Source organism: Alnus glutinosa, chromosome 7, assembly GCF_958979055.1.
Source record: "Alnus glutinosa chromosome 7, dhAlnGlut1.1, whole genome shotgun sequence".
Classification (NCBI taxonomy): Eukaryota; Viridiplantae; Streptophyta; class Magnoliopsida; order Fagales; family Betulaceae; genus Alnus; species Alnus glutinosa.
This window is the reverse complement of record NC_084892.1, coordinates 28067266-28080607: the sequence shown is the minus strand read 5'-3', so window position 1 is coordinate 28080607 and position 13342 is coordinate 28067266. Positions and strand designations below refer to the sequence as shown.

Here is a 13342-nt window from a genome sequence, read left to right as displayed (position 1 = left end):
AGATTTTATAATACAACCATTTACCAGACACACCCTTTGTCTTTTGCTACTGTTTACTCATCCAAAAAAAAAAAAAAAAACTTTTCTGCCACTCTTCCATCTCTCTTCTTCCCTATCTATGAATAACCAAAAAATCAAGGCTTAAAAGCATTTGGGTTAAATACATATTTAGTACCTGTAGTTAAAAACTTTACTTTTTGGTACCTCAATTTCATTTCATTTCACAGATGGTACCTGAGTTTTGAGAAAGATTGACTTAGTACCTCCGTTTATTTTTTATCCAAATTTTAATGGACTGCCACATGTCAACCAATGAGGGTTGACACGTTGCACAATATAAATAAAAAATAAAATCTTTAAAAATTAATTAAAAAATTAAATTTAATAAAACTTAAAAAAAAAAAAAAAAAAAAAAAAAATGGTGGCTGAACCACCCCCATGGGCCACCCCCAATGACCAAAAAGAGAGGAAAACAAAAAATACAAACAAAAGTTTTGGTCCTTGGTGGTGGGCGGAGGCCGAAAACCTCAATTTTATTTATTTATTTTGGCCCTTGGGGGTGGTTCGTCTATTGGAGATGGCCGAACCACCCCTAAGGGTCAAAACCATCAAAACTTTTTTTTTTTTTTTTTTTTTTCTCCTTGACCATAAGGGTGGCTCAGCCACCATTTTTTTTTTTTAAGTTTTATTATTATTTTTTAAAAAGTTTTATTAATTTTAATTTTTAAAGGGTTTTTTTTTATATATATATTGTGCCACGTGTCAGTCCTCATTGGTTAACACGTGGCAGTCCGTTAAAATTTGAGCGAAAAAATAAACTGAAGTACCAAGTCAGTCTTTTCTCAAAATCCAGGTACCATCTATGAAGCGAAATGAAATTGAGATACCAAAAAATAAAAATTTTAACCTACAAGTACCAAATATGCCTTTAACCCAAAGTATTTTGTTAAACTTCCGAACACAATTCTAATCCTGTCCAGCTCAGGGCCAGCTCTTCCATAGTTCCATTAGGCGACTTAGGCAGTCGCCGAAGGCCCCCAGTTGAAGAATGCCCCATAAAAGATGGAAGAAGGCCCCATGAGATCCCGTAAAATATGGAAGAAGGCCCCGTGAAACCAAGACAAAATTTGAAAAAAACAAGTCAACAACTATTTAAAGAAAAAAGAAAAAAAAAATAATGCATTATCTCTATTTTGGAATACTAACTCTCATTGAAAAATCAATCGTCAAGGCCTAAGAAAACAATAATTACCAAGACAAAAACGTGCATTATCTCTCATTTACTCTAATTCCCACATAAAAATCGATCCTTAGGGGCCCAAGAACACAACACTTTTGCACAAGAAAAAAAAAAAAAAAAAACAGCACATTATTTTACCCTTTGAGAGACTTTAGAACTCCACATAGAAAAATCAACCGTCAATCTATCTAGGAACACAAATTTAAAAGTAAAAAATAAAAAATATCATTATCTTAATTCCAGCAAATTACCAAAATCACTTATTGAAAAGCTATAAAATTTTTTTCAGCAGCCAGGTGGTAAGAGGGCCAAGACCGCTGAACTCGTCTGAGACTCCGTCTCTTATTCTAATAAACTTTCGCACTCATTAACCCAAGGTAAAGACATAAACACTAAGATGCTAACGACCATGATGGGTGGTAGGATTTTTATTTGCTACTTTCTCGATCTATGACTCTTGAGTACTCTCTTTTTATTTTTTCTTTTTATTCTTCTCAGCAAGTTTTTTTTTTTTCCTAGATCTATGGCGCTGAGTTTGAAACTAATGGATCAACCATCTTTTCTTTATTGTGAAGACAAGATAAGACCACCTGTCATGACCACACTTTTTTCATTGTTTTTACCGGTCATTCACATCCATATGTTTTGATGTGCTTGCCAATAAAAACTTGTCATGTTATTAATTTTATTTTTGTTTTTTTACCTCTTATATTACTTTATCATTTTTGTCAAACAAAACTCATGTATTGTGTAAAAAAACACAAAAACTTAAGAGTTAAGTAGATTTTTTGTTGAATAGTAAAATGTTTAGCAAAAAAATATAATATTAAGTGTTTTTATATCTGTAAAATTTATAAAGGCTTGCTACTAGTAATATAACATTGAATTTCAAAAGTGAAAACAATAATTTTAATCTAAAAGTATAATAAAAAAAATTAAAAATTTATTTTTATTTAATATTTAAATATTAAAAGAAGATCTCGTTTAAAATAAGGGTTAAGTAGCCCATACACCCATGTGCTTTACGACCTTTATTTTTTGTCCCATCAGTTTTACTTTTTACCAAATTTGGTACTTGTGGTATATGAAAAGACAAAAATGGTACCTTCGTCTAATTTTCCGTCCAAAACTAACGTCCAGCCACGTTATCCTACAAGTGTCAGCGTGCATACGTGAAATATGTTCCCATGATACACTTCAGCGCTAACGTGGCTATCATTTTTTTTTAATTATTATTTTAATGGGTTCTTTTATAATAATAATAATAAAAAAAATTAATAAAAAAATATATAAAAAAAAATATGGGGTCCAGCCACCCCCATTGGCCAAGGTTTTTCTCACTTTGGGGGTGGCTCGGCGATCCCCATGAGCCAAAGTGAGAAAAAACACAAATTAAGTTTTGGCCTCTGCCACCCCCAAGGGCCACGGGGGTGGTTTGGCCATCCTCAGGCTTAATGGGGGTGGCCAAGCCACTCCCAAGCCAAATGGGGGTGGCTGAGCCGCCCCTATAATGATTTTTTATTTTTTATTTTTTTAAAAGGCTTAAAATTAAGAACCACAATTTTTTTTTTCCAATAGATACCCTTGAAGTTTTATAAATTTCACGTTGTGTCCCATGTGGTTTTAATAAGTACCAGAAATAATACTTTGTTTTTGTAATTATATCACAAATGATACTTTGTACACAAACAATATTTGGTATGCCTGTTTTGAACCAAAAGTAACCTATATGTTTGTCGTGTATCAAAATAATATGTTGACAAGAATTGAACCATTCATAATTTTTTTTTTTTTTTTTTTTTTTTTTTTAAAAAAAAAAATGCTATCAGTCTTGTGTAACAATTGGAAACACAAAATAATCTGCGTAACCAATTGATATAACCAAAAAAATGACCAAATGTTTGTTACTTAAACACAGTTTTTTTTTCCAATATGTATCCCTGTGATTTTATAGATTTCATGATGTGCCCCCTATGGTCTAAATAATTACCAGAAATGGTACATTGGTTTTATAAATATATCACACATGGTACTTTGTACATAATTAATATATTTTTGTCTCCAAAGGGTAGCTCAATCGGCTAGGGACCACGCCTCATGAAATTGAGGTTATTAATTTGAATCTCCTCCCTCTCTTGTGTGGATATGTCAAAAAATAAAATAAAATAAAATCAATATATTTTGTTATATATGTATATATATATATTATTTTAAAGATTTAAAACAAAAAAAAAAAAAGTTGTTGGGGGTGGCCGATCCCCCCCTTTGGGCCACATGGGGTGACCAGCCACCCCCTTGGCCAAAATGGGGGTGGTTGGTGGCCCAAAGGGGTGGCTGATATATATATATATATATATATATATATATATATATATATATATATATATATATATATATATATATATAAAAGAAATCAATAAAATAATAAATAAAAAAAATGATAGCCACGTCAACGCTGAAATGTATCACAGAAACAAGTGTCATGCATGCACGCTGACACTTATAGGATGACGTGGCTGAACGTTAGTTTTGGACGAGAAATTAGACGGAAGTACCATTTTCGTTTTTTCATATACCACATGTACCAAATTTGATAAAAAGTAAAACTGATGAGACAAAAAATAAAAACCGTAAAGCACATGGGGGAAATATACATTTAACCCTTAAAATAATCGCCTTAAGACCTCAAAATTTATTAACCCCGCCCTCATCCGCTTAAAATTAAGGATTTAAGGTAGGGAGGAAAAAAAAAAAAAAAAAAAAAACATTGAAAATCAAATCCCGAAATCGTTCTGCCAAAATTTCCAAAAAAATCAATTTGAGTCTTACAAAATCTCTTTTCTAACGCTCCCTCTCGCTTTATCTCCCTCTCTCACTTTCACCTTGGTCTTCCACTCTTCCCTCGGTGTAAAGACCGAAGCCCAAGACCGTTGTCTAGCGTTTCTATTGGCGCACTGGTCACCGTCGCCACCTCGTAGGCTCGCACCCCTCTCTCTTTTCTTTCAGATCTGATATTCTCGTCGTTCCCTCCGTCATCCACATTCTGTATTGGTTATGTCTTTTCATTTCTGGGTTCAGGGTAGTTAGTGATTTTGATGAGTAGTATTGTTTGTTTAGTGAATTACAGTTGGGTTATGAGTGTTCGGTTTAAATAAATTATGCGATGCTGTTTCTTTGCTGGGTAAATGCAGGAAGGGAATGGGGGTTGGCTCAAGTGGCGAAGGCCTTAGACTATGGTATTGAAATTATTGGATTTGGTAAATGGGCAGCCATAAGTAAGTTAATGGGATATTTGTGGACAATTTCTTAAGTATGTTAGTTTGAGATGAATATAGTTGTATTCGCTTGGAGCATTAATTGAGTAATTTTGCATTTAAAAAAAAAAGAGTAAAGATAGTAAAATTCAGGAAAATTGGAAGGAATGTTATATTGTTGAATTGGTTGTAGGTTTTTTGAAGATGTATATTCAATACCGTTTTGAAGAAAAAAAAAGATTCCATATATTCATTGATCAAATTCTTGTATTTTGGCCATCACTTTGATGCACACGCCAGGAACATTTGTTGTTGTCAAAAGGATATTGATGTATACTAGTATTTTGCTACACATGCAACCTCGATCTGGAATTTGCAAGACACTCGTGGAGATTCAAAATCAATAGACTACAAGGTTTATAAAAGCCCGCAATCCAACAAATTTGACAACCTTTGAAAAGAGGTATATTTTATCAACTACTAATACTTGACTTTAAGGAGTATTCTACATTCTTAAGATGGATTATTTGCTGTAGAATTCTCTTGAGTTTTCACATGAGTGGTATTTGTCAAAGTGGGGTTGTTGACATTGAGATCTCTCTCTGAATTCTTTTTCTTCTTTTATATTTTTAGAAAGTTTGTTTTGGAGGCTTTGCATGAAAGTGAAGGGATTATGTGGCAAATTTACTCCAATGGAATAGCTTATAGAATATGAAGTAAGATGAATTGAAATTGCCTGATCGTTTCGTTTAATTTATACAAGTGTTTGACAATGTACAAAAAGGAAATAATACAAGATTGAATGTAATTGCTGATTTTATGGTACTAGCCGTAGGTTGCCTTGTGTGGGAGATTAGCCGTTGGTTGATTTCCTTGTTGAGAGTGTGCTAGCCGTTGTGTGCCTTGTATGAATATTTGCCTTGTAGAGTTTTGTGATGCCTTTGAATTTGTGGTTGGTTCACTATAGCTATCTATATGTTTCATTGTGCTCTAACGGAATGTGCTTTAATGGAATAGTTGTTGGTTTCATTGTAACCTAGTTACCTAAGCCAAAATGAGATAAGTAATTTTGCTTGCTCTTTTTCATAATTGCTTACTTTTGGATTTCTTATATATGTTTGTTTAGTAATGGTATCAATGTTTTTAGCACCTCAAGCAACGAAAAAAAGCGCTTTATTAGGTAATTGTTGTGTTGGCTAGAATTAAAGAACTTTTATGATTGTGGTGTTTCACTAATTAAAAATAAAGTTTACATTAAAGAGATGTAGCTACAAAAATAACAATAATAATTGAAATATATAAACCTTCCAACAACAATGATCATGACATTTCTTCATCACAAGTTTCTACGCCCTACCATATAGTTGTCATAAGTGCTCGACAAGGTCCAATTGTAGTGGAAAATAAGTTTTCCTATCTCTAATACAATGATGACGTTGAATGAACTCACTAAATTCAATTGTAGGCCCGCATGTCATTGATTTATGTGTGCTTTCATTGAGTTGGTTCATATTCGAGGTCTTTTGCTCTATTGCTAGCTTGCTCAACTTTTGCTCCATTTCCTCATCCATTTATTCACCAATTACATGAATGGAGCAAACTGCCACTTGATATAGATGGGTTTTACCTCCCAGTTAAAAAACCGTGATAGTATACGTTTTAGACTAAACTTGAGAGCAAAAGTTTTAATGAAAATCGTACTTAAGAAATCAAATAAAAAATAAGAGTATTTTGAATAAGACGTAGTTGCTTCCCTAATGATATTTGTAACACCCTAGACCCCTAAGGTAATTTTATGATTTTGTTGTTGTTTTAGTTTTTTTAATTTGTTACATGGCAGTTAGTTACACAAAGTTTCCTGAGCTTCGATAAAGGAAAAAGAGAACTCTCACTTGGAGTGAAATTCTAGGTGCCTACTATGTGTAACACTAGCACTAGTAATAGTCGTAACCGTACCACCCTTAGATAGATATGTCATTTTTCAACTAGCCAACTATTCTCTAGATGATGTATTTTATTGCTTTATCTACATGAGCATGATCAATTTCTAAAGCTTTATCTTGATTTTTTACTTTTTGATTACTCTAGAATTTTTGTTGGCAGCATATCTAATAACCTCCTGTTGTTTGTGGATAAATGCATTAATTTTCACGGTAATGATAGTAGTAATGTTGATATCAATGAGCTCTAGATCAAATATCACCTTTTTGGCCAATAAGAACAAGATGGAAGGTTAAGTTGTGAGTCTGAAACTCACTGGATGTGTTTGTGACTAAGTATTAAAAAAAATGGTATTGAATTGTTGATGATATAATAACAATAAATTACAAAAGAGATAGCTGCTTTTGTTTTACATTTTCTTAATCCTTACAAGTAGTTACGTATACTCTTATTTCTCTTGGTGAAACAGGAAAATTTTATTATCATGAAAAAGCTGCCTAAACTAGAGGCATGTTCTTCCCTGTGTCAATCCAAAGGAAGTGTTGTTGAGAATAGCGACAAAATCAGCAATCTTCCGGTCCATATTGCTCATCACATGCTTTCATTTCTTTCGATGGAAGACATTGCACGATTGAGCATAGTGTCAAAGTGGTGGCAAGAATTATGCATATCTATTCCTTCCTTGACCCTTAATGGCATGCACTATGAAGCTAAGGATGTTAAACTAATTTACTTCAAGAATTTTGTTGATAGGTTGATGCTTCGACGCCATGGAATGAAGATGGTGCAGTTTTGCGTTCATTGGGCTTTTCTTGATTGGCATGCTGAAGAATATCGTTTTCTCACATGGTTGCATGATGCAGTAAGGTGTAATGTTGAAGTGCTTTATCTTGAGCTTTGTATAGGAGCTTTTCGCATGCCACTTTGTGTTGTGCATTGTGAATCGTTGAGGTTTCTAACATTAAATTTGCATGGAGCGGTTCTCCAATTGCCGTTTTCAAGTGGGTTCAAGAAAGCTTCAATCGTTATCACTAGCACATGTTCGAGTTCTTGATGACCTTTTTTTGGAACGTGTTTTGTCTCCTTGCAACTCTCTTAATAAGTTATGTCTTGACGGCGTTTCTGGGACGAATAACATTACCATTCGGTCCTCATCTCTAAAATATTTAGAATTTAGGAGTTATAGACATAATTACCTCTTACATCTTAATGTGTTTGGGGAGCTACTAGAGGAGTTGAAAATATACTGGACATTTTTTCCTCCCGGTGGTAGATCATTGAAAATTGCTACTCCAAATCTCAAATGTTTTACATGGGATGGATTTGCTCCAGATAACTGTTTTTTGGGTAACTTAAAGTGTTTACGTTCTTGTACATTAAATCTTGAACAACTTTCTAGCTCATGGAGGCCTCCAAGCTTGGAGTATTTCAAATTTCTAGAAGGGATCAATGATCTAGAGATACAGTTTCGGTGTCTTAAGGTAAACTACCGCATCATTTTTAACTCTTATCTTCACCGAGTATGGGGATCAATTCCAATATTGAGAACTTGTTTTGCTGTGAAATCTTTAAGGAAATATGATTTTGTTTTTTTATCCCTACATTTCATTGAGCCGGCAGTTGTGTTACAATTAATTTTGCGTTTATGTTTATGACTACGCCTAACCCAAACAATGTATGTTTTTAAATTCTTAGCTCGTCCATGTCATTCTAATAATTGACATTCGTAATGTTGCAGGAATTATATAAGGTTGGCATGGTGCCGATTACTTTGATGCATGTACATACTTTGCGTATAAGCCTTATCCCATCAGATGGTAAGGATGACAATGCAGTTCGAGCAATCTCCTTACTTCTCATGGGAGGTGTTAACGTAGAAGCTTGGTCCATGACAAATGGGAAGTCTTGGCTAATATACAAGGCTTGTTCCCGTGAAGAAAGGATGCGGCAACTACAGGAATTAATGAAACCAATTGTGAAGTTTGTTCCAGAGAAAAGGTGCCTTAATTTCTCTCTCATGTACACTAGCACATGGATGCATGCACTTAAATATAGTTTCATCTTGGCTAAACTTGATGGTTGTGGGCCTTGTGGCTGTGAATAAGATTCGTTTTTCTTTTTCCTGAAGAACTAAATGAAGGGAGATGAGAATAGGTCCAAAAACGGAATTGTCATTCTTGGGAATAACCAGATTTGTATTTTGGGTGTTCCATTATTCTTACGAATAATCGTTCTATAGGAATGATCATTCTTCAATTTGAGGAATAGTAATCCCAAAAAAAACAAAAAAGGAGAATAGCTATTTCGGTTGAAATAGAATAGCCTCAACAAAATTTTTTCCAAAAAAATCCTTTTTATGTTATCTTTTTTCCTTCAATATATATATATATTTTTTTTCAAAGGTCGGCCGGCGATCCCTTTGGGGATAGCCAATCAGCGGTGCTAGTACTACCCCACCGTTTGACAATTTTTTTAGAACTAGGGTATTTTTTGAGTTTTGGAAAAAATATAATTAAAATCCAATTAAAAAATTGGTTCATTTCTGTGTTGTCACCAAACAAAAAAAAAATAGAGATGGTCGTTCTATTCCAACTTTTTGTATTCCTAGTGATACTTATTCTTATTATAAAAGAATCATCATTTTAGTGTGCCAAACATGCTATTAGTAGTGATTTATGTTTTTTGTTCTCATAGTCTATAAGATAGATGTTGGGCATATTCATATTGAGGGTGGGGTTTCAACTCATTTTTTCTTTTTATATATACTATGTTTTTAGATTGTCCCCTAGCCAAGAGTTTGCTCTTTTCTCAAATGAAATGATGGTGTTGTATAAAAAATAGACATTGGAAACATTCTAGTTGTTTTATGAAATCTTTATTTTATTTTGATCTTCTAATTTTAGGTAGGAACATCATTGTCTACCAGGTCGTTCGGAGTTAAAGCTAAATATTGTTGATTCCAAGAATTGATATGTATTCATCATTTGAAGAGTATATTGACTGGCTTCTTAAAGGTAATAATTCATTGTAGCGGCTAGAGTATATTCTCAAGCATGCCCCAAAATGTGAGGAGATAGACACCATTTGTACACCTTCCCGACAATCATATATCACGAAGACAATTGAACATAGGGCAGCTTCAATTGTTAGAATTTTTTTATTTTTTTATTTTTTTATTTTTTTTCTGAAGTAACAATTCTATATTTATAATGGTTTTGTACTATTTAATGTGAAATTTTCAACTCTGGGAGCCTTAGAATAGTATTTGTTAATGTGTTTTGGGATATTTTTGTTTTTGGTTTTCGTAAAATGCAATATAAAGATTTTTTTAAATGTTGTGTTTGTTAATGTTTTTATTTTCTGGGAATAAGATTATTCAATTAGAAGTATGCAATATATATTTTTCATTTATAATAGTTCAAATTTCATTAAACTCCGAGATAGAGCAATTTGCTGTAACAAAACTAAAGCATGGATACAATTAAGGATTTTTTCCTTCTATACTTGATTTATGACTTGTTTACTATTCTACTAACATGGTCAATTTATTAAGATTGCACAATTAAGCACTTTACGTTAGTCATCAATAATATGACCATATTTGCTTGATTTTTTGACATTGAGATTTGATAGCATTTACAACTTCAAGCACATCTCCTTTTAAAAAAAATATTTCTTGGATTGAGATCTCTGTTGAATTTGGTTGCATAAAAAATCGCCAATGCCTGCTGGTTCTAGATTTGCCAATTTAGTTCGGCTTTTAGTTGCAAGGTGAAAGCCCTTGTGATCTCTCACTATGAAACCCATTCCCAATCGACCAATACTAGTGTCAATCGCAACATTCCAATTGTGGAGTTTCATTTGAGAGGTTGCGTTTCATCATGCTCTATTGGCCATTCACTTTCTTTCGCATTCATTCGTTTAAAGTCATGCAAGTCATCCCTTGCCTTCCTTACCACACGGTTAGGTTCAAGAAACTCCCCCTCCCTTGGACCATTGTATTACATCTAAACCAAGATTTTTTTCAAACAAACAACAAAAAATTCAAATTCGTCAGAGTTACACCTAGTAACCTTATCCTCCACAAGTTGCAAAAATTCAAATCCACTGCAGAGGCTTTTTTGAAAAGTATTCTCATAGGCTCTTCAAGCATCTATCACTTATGGACAACTCCAAAGTATATGAGACAGACTTTCACCAACTATTTAAACAAAAGGACAAAAATGATTCTTAACTATACTTTGTTTCAGCAAATTCTCTTTGGTTGGCAATATCTTGTGACATGCTCTTCAAAGAAATATCTTCACTGCATTAGGTAGATTTGAGCTCCAAATCAACCGCTATATTCCACTACACCCATGCTCGTTGACCCTTCTTCCCTAGGGGAGATTGTACACTTCTCTTTTCAAATGGTAAGCACTAAGCACAATGAATTCACCAGTGGTGGTTCCTCTCCAGATCAACATATCAGGCTGCATCAAGATGCTTAGAGGTAGTTTACTTATAGTAGCCGCCTCGTCTGTGTTAACAATCTCTTTTATCAGTGCAAAATTCCACCCTTATGTATCCATATCAATAAGTTCACGCACCTTAGCATTGGCCTCTAAGATTTTTCTTGGAGATTGAACTGAAAAGGTTGTAAGCGTTCTGAGCCACTTACCTGCCCAAATTTTTGCACTGTATCCATCATCGGTTCGTCATATGAGCCCCTGTTTTAATAAACTTTCCACACCTAAGATACTCTGTCAAGCAAAAGAGAGACGTTTACATAGCTCCGCCTCTAAGATTGTGCAGTTGGAATAGTATTTAGCCTATATAATTTGTTCAAGTAAACTGTCTAAATTTTGTAGGAGTCTCCAACACTGCTTGGCTAAAAGAGCTTTACTGAAACAAACCATATCCCTAAAACCCATGCCTCCTTGTGCCTTTGAAAGCCCTAATCTCTCCTTGCTCAGCCAGTGGATCTTAGATTCATGCTCTTGGTGACCCAGAACCGTTGCATCATTGAATTTAGCTCCTTACATAATGTTTTTGGTAGAAAGAAAATCTTGAGTTCGGTCTGATGCTTTATTAGATAACGACTTCGGAATTAGTTATTGGAAATGAATAATGGTATGATAAACAATCATGAATAATAACCTTTTCTAAGTTGTTTGGTAAGTAACCGGGCCTCTTGCCAACAAGTAATGAATGTTCACATCAAAAGGTGAATAGTTTAGATTGGTTAATGACTTGGCTAGTTTAGCTTTGTAACATTTTTTGCTCGAGTTGGTAATTCTTAAGGGTACTTTATACCTAGTATCCTAAAGCTATTTGAGTTGGAATTCACTGGCCTAACACTAGATACATAGATAATTAGAAAGCTTAAGAGAGTTAAGCATTGCACAACCTATGTTTCAAAAATAAAATAAAATAAAATAAGAAAAAAAAAAAAGAGAGAAGGAAGTCATCATGTTTGTTGTGATATTGCTTGGTTATTCATTTGATGGAGATTCCACTGAATTTTGAGATAATGATATCTACATATGAGGATTGAGGTGAAACCCCATGATTATGTGATTATTCACTTTACACCGGTTGATCTTGTGAAGTCTCTGCTAGCCAGCTATGAGTGATTGAATTTTGAATTCTTTTAGACATCTTGAAAATGAAGTTTGCCAATTTAAGCTTATTAATGAATGAAAAATATTGTTGATTTGATTCCTTAATCTTCTTGATAATATATTTGTAACATTAATGTTTGTGGGTAGCATTTCTGTTAAATCCTCACGAGACATTGCTCGCCCTCTCGAAATACCCAAGGGTTTAAAATGCGGATTCCAATCTTGGACAAATTTTTAAAAATTGTCGCGGTAGCAATGGTTACAATCCAGACCATCAATTTAAATTAGCTGCTCAATAGAAGCCACGTCAACGATCGGCGTGAAAGGATTCTAAAATCCTCAAAACGATCCTTCCTCTCTGCTCATCGCCTCGAACCCATCTCTTCTCCTCCATCTTCTGCAAGCATCTAACTCGGCCGGCGCTGCAGCAGCCATATTTTCCTTTTACACTAAACATCTGCTTCTGTTAAGGAGCACTTAAAAAGACTTGGATTCTGCAGGCTAGGGTACACTTGTAGAGAGAATGGGCTGAAATATATTGTTTGGGTTGGTGATTGGGACGACGGCGACAAGGTTTTGCTTCACTTTTACTTTATATTCTTTCTTCTTCTTCTGTTTTTTTTTTTTTGCCTGGGTGGAATTGGGGATTTTGATGATATATGTCTTTCTTTGAAATGAGGATGTACACATGCAATTGGAGATAGAGAAGCCTTGTTCGGTTTTTTGTGTTTGTTTCGAATATAATCCCCCTGCCCTCTATAGCCGTTTCTCTAAATACCTTGCATGCCTCCTTCCCTGATAGATCTCTCCAAAATTATATATCTAACATTATTTAAATTCGGATTGATGAATTTTATTATGTTTTTTCGTTAGATATCAAAAATTAAGGGCTTTCTTATTTATTTATTTATAAATCTTTCTAAGCTGTTGCTATCAGTAGCTCTGGTATACGTGGAGCATTGCATGTAGCAGATCCTTTAGGCATTGAAGATGACATATCTCGTGGGACACCAATTCTTCTAATCAATTTGGTGCCTTCATGTACAGGCCCCTTCCAGTTTTCAGTTTTACATAGAGTGAGAGATATAGGGTGAGTTTTTTAACTCTCTGTATTTATTCTGCAACTAACCCTGTGTTTATTCCGCTGCTTAATTTGGTTTCGGGTTATAGTTTCAAATTCATTTGTGTGCAAATTTGACAGCCCGAAGCTTTGTAAATAGCTTGCGAAACTGTAATTGTCATTGTATACGGGGTGTAGAGGGTGGTGGCCGGAAGTTAAGTAAATGCAGTCAAATGAAATGAAA

At 34.1% G+C, this 13342-nt stretch overlaps 1 protein-coding gene across 5 annotated transcripts; it reads left to right on the top strand.

Moving 5' to 3' along the window:
• Nucleotides 1–4109: 4109 nt before the first annotated feature.
• LOC133872402 (uncharacterized) lies at nt 4110–13342 on the top strand. 5 transcript variants are annotated; one of them, XM_062309910.1, is made up of 6 exons: nt 4145–4214; nt 4432–4515; nt 4795–4957; nt 6905–7916; nt 8174–8433; nt 9362–9743. In XM_062309910.1, exons 4-6 carry the CDS (start codon nt 7407–7409, stop codon nt 9390–9392), a joined length of 801 nt encoding a protein of 266 aa, XP_062165894.1. In that variant the 5' UTR covers nt 4145–4214; nt 4432–4515; nt 4795–4957; nt 6905–7406; the 3' UTR covers nt 9393–9743. The 5 variants fall into 5 exon arrangements, 3 of the variants coding, with proteins under 3 accessions (XP_062165892.1, XP_062165895.1, XP_062165894.1); XR_009901014.1 differs by adding an exon at nt 13086–13342 and having other exon boundaries at nt 4110–4957; nt 9362–9449; XR_009901015.1 differs by adding an exon at nt 13086–13342 and having other exon boundaries at nt 4110–4957; nt 9339–9449.

Coding starts and splice junctions, on each gene's coding strand:
- LOC133872402 (XM_062309908.1), top strand. CDS start 7,407: ATGGAGCGGTTCTCCAATTGCCGTTTTCAAGTGGGTTCAAGAAAGCTT. Junction 7,917..8,173: donor TACAGTTTCGGTGTCTTAAG/GTAAACTACCGC, acceptor GTAATGTTGCAG/GAATTATATAAGGTTGGCAT. Junction 8,434..9,361: donor AAGTTTGTTCCAGAGAAAAG/GTGCCTTAATTT, acceptor ATTGTCTACCAG/GTCGTTCGGAGTTAAAGCTA.